Consider the following 11,165-nt stretch of genomic DNA (forward strand, 5'->3'; position numbering starts at 1 on the left):
CTCCTCCTCCTCCTGCTCCTCCTCCTCCATCAGAGTGGTTCTTCTCCTCCTCCTCCTCCTCCTCCTCCTCCTCCTCCTCCATCAGAGTGGTTCTTCTTTTCCATCAGAGTGGTTCTTCTCCTCCTCCTCCTCCTCCTCCTCCTCCTCCTCCATCAGAGTGGTTCTTCTCCTCCTCCTCCTCCTCCATCAGAGTGGTTCTTCTCCTCCTCCTCCTCCTCCTGCTCCTCCTCCTCCTCCTCCTCTTTCGGTGCTCANCGGGCCTGCATGCTCATTCTACTTGTGGACTGGGTACATCCTGGGCTTTGTTCAAGGGTGTTTCCATCCAAGACATTTTTGCAGCAGCAAGCTGGTCCTCACCGCTCACTTTTGTCCGCTTTTACAGGCTAGATGTCTCTGCTCCAAGTGTGGCCCGCGCAGTGCTGGGCCCCGTGTTGAGACAGGGTTCTACCTGTTAAATTCTGGTTGTTTTGGTGATTTTCGAGATAAGCAAGTCTTGCAATACGGGATTTTCAATATCCCATAGTGAGACATCGAACGGAGTGTTATGAATGAGAACTATAGGTTACTTATGTAACCCCAGTTCTCAGAGTAACATGAAGTGAGATGTCTCACCAGACGGCCCTTCTTGCTAAGGCGAAGCGAGAAGAGGTGCTTATTTTGAATGACGCTGCGTCGTAGCGCAAGCTACTTATAAGGGTGGGTGGATTCCCTGACGTAGAGGTCAAGATCACCAGCCAATCAGGATTGGCGTAATGAGATTGATGCTTCTGTTTGCATACGCGTTGAGGCGCATCCCATAGTGAGACATCTCACTTCATGTTACTCTGAGACCTGGGGTTACGTAAGTAACCTATAGTTAATCATAGCCTGTCTCTTATTTTTGGCCATAATTTCTATCAGCTTTGAAAACATTGTTGGAGTGTGGTAACATTGCTAAAAGGAACAATCAGAACAAAGCAAAACAACAAGTTAAGCCGTTGACTTCAAATGCAAAGTGAATATGCATAAAACATTGGTAATAATAGCCCCTAGCCCCCTTTTGCATAGACAACTTTTCAGTGCACAATAAAGCAGATTGATCAAGGATGATGCCCTAAGAATGGCATCGTAGAAACACTTTTTTGAAGTTATTTTAGAGATTGCCTTTGTGTTCTGTTTCTTATAAGTTTAGTAATCCCGTTGTTTGTTTAAAACACAACTGATCGTCTGATAGCCCTTGTTCCTTGCTCTGTTTTTCTTTTAAGAATGATATTGTGTTCTCAGGTCCCAGATTGTTGATTTGCGGGTAATATATTATTGTACCCAATGAAATAATGATCAATCCTGCAGAGCCAAAGTAAATAATAATGTAATAATACATTCATTTGGAAAGCGCAATACAATAAATAACTAAGTAATACACAAATAAAGAATGGGATAATACAAGATCATAACACAGGATTTTATTTTCAAAATAAAATGAGGTGTGTTTTGTTGAATGACCCTTCTACCCGATCAGAATGGTATAGCCATGGTATAACCTATAATTCTAACTCAATGTAAACCCTTCATACATACACATTTGTGTGCAGGAGCAAAGCCCAGTGTGTGTGTTTAAATCTATGTGTGTGTTCTAAACAGTGATTTGTTCAACAGTAAATGTTTGTCTGAGATGAATTCGCCAACGGATCCAGGGCTGCATCCTGGCTGACAAATGAAACGAGTGAGGGGGGGAGGAGGAAGAGTGAGGGGGCAGGAGTGGGGAGAGAAGCTGGAATGTGTAGAAGTGGAAATCGAATCATTTTATTTGTCACCGCGACCCTCGTGGTCACGGTCTGTTATTGGACGCTAATTAAAATGGCAACAATCCTGACAATTGGCAATTAAAGACTTGTGAAAGAGGTGATAGGAAATGAGCTCCTCATCGGGTGCATAAACTCATTCTTTATCCCTCTTTCACACCTCTCTTCCCTCTGTCTTTTCTCTACTCATTAGGAAGACAGAGTGCTGTCACTGACCACCATAGTGAATGATTGGGAGAAAGGAAAGAGGTAGTACAGATAATTACATGCAAGTGTTTTTTTTTGGGGGGGGTTGGAATAATTTAAATGAATGCGGGGAGCAACTGATTCATGTTGCATTACGTTTTTTCAGGCTGTGGTAGTGGAAGGCTTTTTACATTTTCACGCAGCGGCATGAGGCTTGTGGCAAATATCTTTTCTAAAGGCTTTTTCACAAAGCTTTTTACCCAGGTTTGTAAAGCTTGGTGAGGAGTATATTTCTAGTATACTACATCTTGGTACCATAAGGCGCGTTCGAACCGCAGTACTTTTACGACTTTAGTGCCGAAATGTCGCGTTCACACCAAAAAGAGCCTGAACTAAAATGTGTTCATCAGAACCTTCATGAGAACCCTGCTAGAGAGCAGGTACTTTAATGGGAGAAAAAGGTTCCTATGTCTGATTGGCTGGGCGGATTGCAAACAACGCCCTGTAAAACTCCCAAAAAGTGTTGTGAAGCCGCCATTTTATTATCCTCGCATTAGCATTATTAGCATTAGCCCAGCGCCGAAACTCAGAGAGACTAACTTATGGCAACACAAAAGAAAACATGGGAGCGGTGGAGTGATGAGGAGGTGTCGGCGTTCTGGCGATTTACTTGGAAGCCAGTCCCCAACTCCGGGGACTTCCGGTTGGGGACTTAGGGTGGCAGTATACGCCGTGAAGTTGTTTGCGGCCTGCCAGTAAACCCAAAGCAGAAGAAGTGACGTCAGCGGCTTCATTTGCCTAATCCTTCCCCGGGGACTTATTCCGGTGTGAACGCGAGCTGTTCATGAGAACTCTTTAGTTCTCGTGAATTAAGTTCTCATGAACCCTTGTGGGAAAAGTACTGCGGTGTGAAAGCGCCTGTAGTCTTTATAGAAGAAGTGGGCGTAGCCATGGTGATTTAACACATTGGTTTATGGGCAACTGTTTTAAATCCATGAGTTTTTTGGCCATCTTGATCTTTGTGTTTCAGAGCCACAAATGACAAGGCCAGGTTGCAATGCACATTTTAGTTAACGATAGATAGCTTACTTGGTAAGCGAGGTGCATCCAATCGTAATATTATTTTGAATGCTAATATTGAAAGAAAACTTCTCCTTTGGGTTTCTCTTGGCACAACTGGATAGCTAACAGTTCTATATAATCGGACTCTGATTTGTGTCAGTTTGGCCACTATGTCAGTTGGTAATACTATTAGGCGCTTTCACACCGCAGTACTTTTCCCACAAAGGTTCATGAGAACTTAGTTCATGAGAACTCATTAGTTCTCATGAACTAAGTACAGATCGCGTTCACACCGGAATAAGTCCCTGGGGGAGGACTAGGCAAATTAAGCCGCTGACGTCACTTCTTCTTCTTCTGCTTTGGGTTTACTGCCAAGCCGCAAACAACTTCACGGCGTATACTGCCACCCGAAGTCCCCGGCCGGAAGCCCCCGGAGTTGGGGCCTTCCGAGTAAATCGCCAAAACGCCGACACCTCCTCATCTCCACCGCTCCCATGTTTTATTTTGTGTTGCCATAAGTTAGTCTCTCTGTGTTTGTGCGCTGGGCTAATACTAATGCTAATATTGCTAATGCAAGGATAATAAAATGGCGGCTTCACAAAAAAAAAAGTTTTACGGGGAGTGATTTGCAATCCGCACAGCCAATCAGAAATAGGGACCTTTTTCTCCCACAAAAAGGCAGTAAAAAGGTTCTCATGAACAAATTTTGGTTCCGGATTTTTTTGGTGTGAACGCAACATTTTGGAACTATATCGTAAGAAACTAAAGTGGGAAAAGCACTGCGGTGTGAATGCGCCTATTGTTCAAAAAAAGATCATTTTTAGGAAGTGGGACAATTGTGACATCCCTTCAACAAAGTCAGATGCTTCAGACAGGTCATAGGTATAGGAAAAGTTGATTTGTGGAATTTGTCATTGTCTTTAACCAAATCAGGATTTCAATTTTACAAAGGTTGTTATTATGCAATGAGTCATAGGAACATTGCTTACAGGCGTTGTGGCAAATTCTGATTGGTTGAAGAAAAACAAGCTCACCTCAATTGAGTTATTTTGATCTTGTTCTCAACTTAATTTGTAATAGATACAAACCTCTACAATTACCAACATTGGGCTTACGAACTGATGTGAACAGGGACTTAGGCGGCTCACAATGCAAATTATGTTCTTTGTGCGAGTAAGTCAGCCGGCATAGGACATCATAAAACAACATGATGGATACACAGCCAAATAAATAAATAAATAAAAACACTTTGTCCTCTTTTTTTTTTTTTATTCCGATCTCTCTACACTTTCGCCTCTTCTCTGATGGATCTGTAAAATGATATAACGAATGAGACTTAAAGTGAGAAGGAGGGAGGGAGGCCAGGCAGGAGGGATGAAGGCAGCGAGGGAAGAGACAGAGCATATGATTTATTAGGCTCATAAAAATTCTGCCTTTGTTATTCCCTCTCATTTTTATCTGTGAAGCTTATTAAAGAGCACACCTGCCAGAGTCCTCAGAAAAACTTGTGCGAGCTTAACGCATTCATAAGATGTATATTTGTTCCTGCACTGACTGGATTTAAGCAATTTCTTTCGTTTCTGTGTGCGATCAGATTTTAATTTGCAGACTTTCATACTGATCTGCCAATTTTGCTATTCCCAGGTCCCGCCTCCTCCTCTCACCGTAGCCCCGCCTCTACTCGGGTGTTCAGGACACGCTACAAGATGGTGACCCGCCCGGGCTCCGCCAGCACGGCACACACCCTCCACTACAACCCTGCCCTGTCTTGGAGAGCTAAGAGGATCCAGTCTGCCAGGTAATCCACATTCACAAAGACAAACACACACACACCTTCCGCAGGTCCGGGTTTAATGTGTCTCAGTGGCTAATATCCCTCAGTGCAGAGCAGCGCCCTGTCTTTAATGTCAGTGTCACGTGCGGCATGAGCGGAAGAGGTCGGGAATTTATGGCGCTCATTTTTACACAGTAGATAACCCAGAGAATAAACCATTTGCACCAGCGTGCTCCTCACATTAATTTACACCAGAATCGCCTTACACTGGAAGGATATAGAGGGAGGGTGGGTGGGTGGATCTGTTTCTTATGTCATTACAACTCCTATCTCCTCCCTCTCCCAACCCCCCTTCATTCATCTAACTTCCATCTCCCACAGCCCCTCTATTATTCTAGCATTCTCAAACAAGGTTCAATCTACCAATGAGTCTCGAATACACAGTGAATAAAACATGTCAAATGGGCATGCAAGTAATGACTAACTTAATTTAAGGTTAGTCTTTATTATTCTTTTTTTTCACAGATGTAGTCCATAAATAAGATAATAATTTGTCATCTAAAGCTCAACGTTGAGTTTTCAATTTGCTTGTAGTTTCTAAATCAAAAATACAAATTCATGCATTTTAAGATTAAATAAAACAAAATACAAAAATCACAAATTTGAGACACTGGAAGAAAATGTGTAAAAAATAATTGTGCACAATAAATTATTACAACACTAGCCTGTAAAGGAATCTAAAATCTCATATTTACTTGCATGTTTAGTTCTGCCAGGTTGTGGTGATGATGTCCTTCCCGAGTAACCTTTCGCTTTAAATGTGTTGGAGTGCTAGACAGAAGCGTAAGTTACATTACATTTAATTTAGCTGACGCTTTTATCCAAAGCAACTTACAATAAGTGCATTCAACCAAGAAGATACAAACTTGAAGAAAACAGAATCATATAAGTACATTAGGTTTCATAGAGCCAAACCATTTTAAGTGCTACTCAGATAAGCCAGTCCTTTGATAGTCCTTAGTTAGTATATAAGTGCTTTTTATTTTGTGTTTTTTTGTTGTTTTTTTTCATTTTATTGCTCGAAGTAGAGTGGAAAGAGATGAGTTTTCAGTCTGCGCCGGAACATGTGTATGCTTTCTGCTGTCCTGATGTCAATGGGGAGCTCATTCCACCGTTTTGGAGCCAGGATAGCAAACCCACGTGTTTTTGCTGATGGGAACTTGGGTCCCCCTCGCAGCGAGGGTGCAGCGAGCTGTTTGGCTGATGCAGAGCAGAGTGCACGTGCTGGGGTGTATGTAGGGATGTCCCGATCACCTTTTGTTGCTTCCGATTCTGATCGTTTGATTTTGACAATCTGCCGATACCGATTTTTCCCGATCTGATCTTTATGCAATGCATTAAGAGAAAAAAAAGGTAACAGATAACGGCTGGTCATCCAACGCGATGAATTCAGCTATCTTGGCTGTTATCTTTTAACTGTTCTGGGGCAGTTGCTCTTTCCTTTTAAAATTCTCTGAAAGTGTTGGTTGTTTCAGTGCAGTCGGCCAAAGAAATCACTCTGATTGGCTGTTCAGCTAGCGAATCAGTGCATGAGAAGCGAAACGGAAGTGAGGGACCCAAACAAACTATTAAGAAGGCAAATCTGAGATTTCATTTAACTCCAGCTCTCGACACAGGTTCGGGAAAGCCCCATGAGCTTCTCGTTGTAAAGTGAAAATGGAACGCACACGCTATTTGTTGTTTGTTTATATCACACAGTCTGTTCTTCTTCTCTCGGTTATCACGCGGTCTGTTGTTGCCTCTTTTGAATGTCGAATAGACACTACAGCCGCCTGCTGGTAAGGAGAGTTATTGCCACTCACGCATGCCCAGCCCACTCTGTTGCCAGATTTGAGGAAATAAGCAACCAGGTCTAATGAAACAAGCCCAAAAGAAGCAATCACATAACATTTGTTGTGTAATTTTAAACCAAACTAAGGCCTCAGGATGACTTTAAGACGTGAACATGGTCATTTTAGTTTTGTAACATTAAATAAAATAATAATTTTTTTTATAAAAAATTAAGAAAAATAAAAATTCCCGATCCCCGATTTTTTTTCCTCCCGATTCCGATCTTTTGAAAATCACGTAATCGGCTCTGATCGCCTGATCAGATTGGGACATCTCTAGTTGTATGGTTTAACCATTTCCTGGATGTAGCAAGGGCCAGAACCATTCATAGCATGGTACGCAAGTACCAGTGTCTTGAAGTGATAGGGGCGTTGGTGCAAAGCCAGTCCACGTTTCAGATATTAGGTCATATCGGCAGCAAATCTGGATCAGCTCCGTTGTTCCCCCGTTTTTAGAGATTTGCGCACGGAGGAAAAGAGAGGGTTGTATTTGACACTCTGAGTTCCCTGACACACCGGGGACACATATCTTTGTATAAAAGACATCAAAAGTGCATTTTGCATGATAGGTCCCCTTTTAAGTAAAGGCCTTAGTCATAGCTTTGTCACTAAGAAAAGACGTGGTGTTGAGCTTGTTTTCTCCTTCAGTTGCATGCTGTTTGAAGTTTGCGATAGCTCAGAACAGGTTGTCCTGGTTGGTATTAGATGATCTGTTAATCTGTAGAGTAATAATAAGCATCCTGTTATAAAAATAACAGGATACTCTTCCTGGAAACTGTATGTGGTATGACTACACTGTAACTGACACTCTGAAACACACACACACACACACATAAAAACTGAGTTCTGATAAACATGAAACTGATTGTAATATAAAGGAATTGGAGCTGCTCTAAACGTTATTGTGTCCGGTCTAGGAATCAACACAAAACAAATTGAGTTCTTGCAATTTAAGTTCAGTTCACAGAGACATGATTGTTGTCGTTGAGGGAGAGCAATTAAAGGTAAATTCACAGTACTGAGTGTGTTTTGATACTACGTTTTTAGAGACTAGAAACACCTCATTTTAGTTTTGTCCTCCTGGCCGCCAGGAGACAGCTCCTAAAACTACAAAACCTCAGCATATGTATCTGCTGTGTTTTCTTTTTAGTTGGGCTGAAGTTACTTTAGTCTTTTGGTTGTGTCTGTTGTGGAAGCCTGTTTATGAGTGAAGGAGTTTTGTGCTTGTTTTGTGTGTGTGTTGCTTCATTTGTGATATCCAGATTTGGTTAGACAGAGGGGCCCGGACTGTGGCCGGACTCAGCCTCTGGTGAATTATTACTATTCATTTAGCTGCTGCAGTAAATATTGATTCATCAAGGGATTTTCAATTTGAGCCCCGTGACATCTTGTGAAATATCACCAAGTGTGTAGAAGTGAGGAAAGAGATAGGGAGAGGAGGGGGACAGGTCGGGTCCCCAGGGATGGTGGATTACCCCCCTCACCCCCACCCATGCGCTCCTTTCTCATGCTTATCTATCTGTTTAACTCCAAAGACCCTCCACTTTTATCAGTTTGAAGCTATTGAGCGGAGCATGAGCTCATATTCTCTGCTCTTAACTACTGAGTGCTGCTCTTCATCTTTGGCCTATCAGACCCACTGATCCCTGTCCTCATACGTTCTCTGCTCTTATATCTGTGCCTGTTCGTAGCTGAAATCCACACTCGGGGCCACGCTTTAGGACAAAAAACAGCCTTGCATGGTGGTCCAAGGGTTCCCAAATTCTGGCAGTTAATAAGCAGATATTTTAGGATTATTAACGCCAACTGAGAAAGCACTGGGGGCCTTTTTGTGCTTCAGTTTCTTCATTTAGCGGGCCCGATTATGCTTCTTCTTTCTTTTTCTTTTTCTCCCCTACACTCCCTGCCTGCCTCCACTCCCTGCCTGCCTCCATTGGACTCCTTTGTCTACTTCTGGGACATAGTGACATCAGTACACACTCACGCTTCTATTGGCTAGTGCTCTAACTGTCTGATTGGGCAAGTTTATTTGTACAACACTTTCCAATTACAGAAGCTATACAAACTGCTACAAAAAAAAAGAAGTCCTTATACAACATTTAAAAGCACACATTTAAAGACGTGCTGAATATTGACAAATTAAATCAAACATTGAGATAAAAAATACCTTCACTAACACCACAATTCATTACTTAACATTCCAAAGGAAGAGAGGTTTCCCTACCCAGCATGCCATGCTCTTACCTGTTTCCATCCATAACAAGCGTAGCCGGTGATTTAGTGCCGGACGGTCGTTTAAAGGGGCGAGGGAATGGTCTGCAGTATTTCAACCCAAGCCACCAGAAAATAGATATAATCTCAACATTAACTCCATTAATAGTAACAGGAGTTGAATTAAGAAAGCCGTAAAGCATGCACACTGACGGATAAATTACAGCCCAACCCTCCCCCTTATCCCTCTCGAACCCTCCATATGTTTATCCCTCGTAGTCTATTCTCTTATTTTCTATACCCGTGCGTTTGCTATGTTGCTTTCTTTTAGTTTTCTGTGTTTTTATTCCTTATTTTATTGTCAAATACAAATCAATTCATACTTTTTTTAATCCAAATGTCTTGGCTTCTACTTGCGTCTTTTTCTAACTTGTTTAAGCCCCTAACATGGCAGGACCCCCAAATAAGTAGACAACTTTTGACTGTATATATCTTCACACACACATACACACACGGTCCAGGCGCTCATCTCCTTTAGTGCTTCAGTATCGATCAGTACAGGATGTAGGAGACTGGGCAATAAAGTGAAGCAGCGCTCCCTCTTCTTCACTTCTCTCCTCCTTTTCCCCGCATTCCCTCATTCATCCCCTTTTATACCCCAATTCATTCATTTACTCATTACTTATCACATTAATTATCTATCCGTCACCTGCAGCCGAATGTTGTGATCTTCCTCGGCTGCTGTTCACACTGTAATCCACACCAACACTCTTCAGGCTGCTTTTTAATGTGTTGCCCACCATAAGAGAGGATTCTGCTCATTACATCGGCTCTCTTTAAGTTGGATTTGATAGGATCGTGATTGCGTAACGACATCGCTTTGGTTTCCCTTAAGTGCCCGGAGAATAGCAGCAGTCCTTACTGTTGGAATTAGCCAGATGACTGTTTTTGCTGTGCTCTGTTTCAAGGGTAACTGTTTCCCAATATGAGCTTACTAATGCTTGGGTTGCAGACAAATAGACAAGGGCAGCATTATTCGGAGCAGTCGCGCGACCCTCCAAATTCTTCTCTGTCACTAAAACAAAAGTCGGATCATTCATCAACAGCGGCGGTAGTGCTGAATTGCGCTCTCCTTTATCCGTGCATCGCATGGTCAGAGCAGTGCGCAAACACGCACACAACCACCTTTAGTATACGCACGCAGACTAGTCACAGGGGACTTTCTGCATGCCCTTGCACCCTCCTTCATTTCTTCCTTTTCTCAACATTTTTACCTTTCTTTTTCTTTTTGGAGAGTCAATGTTCTTTTGTCCTTTTATTTATTTATTTATTTATTTAATCGTTTATTTGGCAGGGACAATGCACAGTAACGAACACTTAAAACATTCAAATGTGTCAAGCGTAGCAGTGCCAGATTTAGCTTTGAGCTCATCTCCATCCGCAGTCCCTCACATAAAACATTTAAGAAAATTACATTTTACAAACATAGCAACAAAAAAAATACATGATGCAAAAGTGCAAGAGCAGCATACACAAGTATTTATGACATGGTAATACAATATAGCAGCAACGACATCAAGTGCAAGAGAAGACACAAGAGCTTACTAAAGTACAAGAGGAGATACCCCTGTATTAAAGTGCATTTAGCGGTGATCGCACGTCTGTTTGTTTCTCATCCATTCTTTGAGTTGACCTTTAAAACTATTGAGAGTGGGACAATCCCGTATCTCAGTTGGGAGGCTATTCCAGAAAGAGCTGCCTTTAATGGAGAGGACATTTTATCCAAAAGTGGTCCGTCTACGGTGGACTTCACATTCTCCTCTGGTTTCTGACCTAGTGCAGCATCCAGTGTCTTTTTGTGGATGAATTCCCCTAAGGGAGGAGGGGCCAGTCCATTTAAACATTTATAAATAAAGCACATACTTTTAAAAGAATTAAAATTGTCAAAGCTCAATACATTTTGTTTTTCAAGGATGGCACAGTGGTGGTATGAATATGGCTTTCTGTCAAACACCTTGATAGCTCTCTTGTACAGCTGTTCTATGGGTTTCAGGTTTGTGGCACAAGCAAACGACCAGTTTGTGAAACAGCATTCAATGCGGGATAGAATCATACAGTGGAGGTATGACTTTGCAGCTTTGACAGTTAAGCTTTTAAAATTAAAATGCGTGTTTTCTAAATGGAGATCGGCTAAGCTAACGCCGTATATGCTCCGACCGTCTACACTCACAACAACGGCCTATACAGACATAAATAAACCAG

The 11,165-nt window shown here is 42.2% G+C and overlaps 1 protein-coding gene across 1 annotated transcript in view; it reads left to right on the forward strand.

The window, feature by feature from the left end:
* Positions 1–4,831, forward strand: part of LOC104941452 (hyphal wall protein 2-like) — a 43,167-nt gene extending 38,336 nt beyond the window's left edge. The window contains exon 5 of the mRNA XM_010766553.1: positions 4,674–4,831. Within this exon, the coding sequence (XP_010764855.1) occupies positions 4,674–4,831 (158 nt within the window). The remainder of the gene's footprint in view (positions 1–4,673) is intronic.
* Positions 4,832–11,165: the final 6,334 nt, after the last annotated feature.

Source organism: Notothenia coriiceps, unplaced genomic scaffold (genome assembly GCF_000735185.1).
Source record: "Notothenia coriiceps isolate Sejong01 unplaced genomic scaffold, NC01 NC01_scaffold00003358, whole genome shotgun sequence".
In the NCBI taxonomy this organism is placed as follows: Eukaryota; Metazoa; Chordata; class Actinopteri; order Perciformes; family Nototheniidae; genus Notothenia; species Notothenia coriiceps.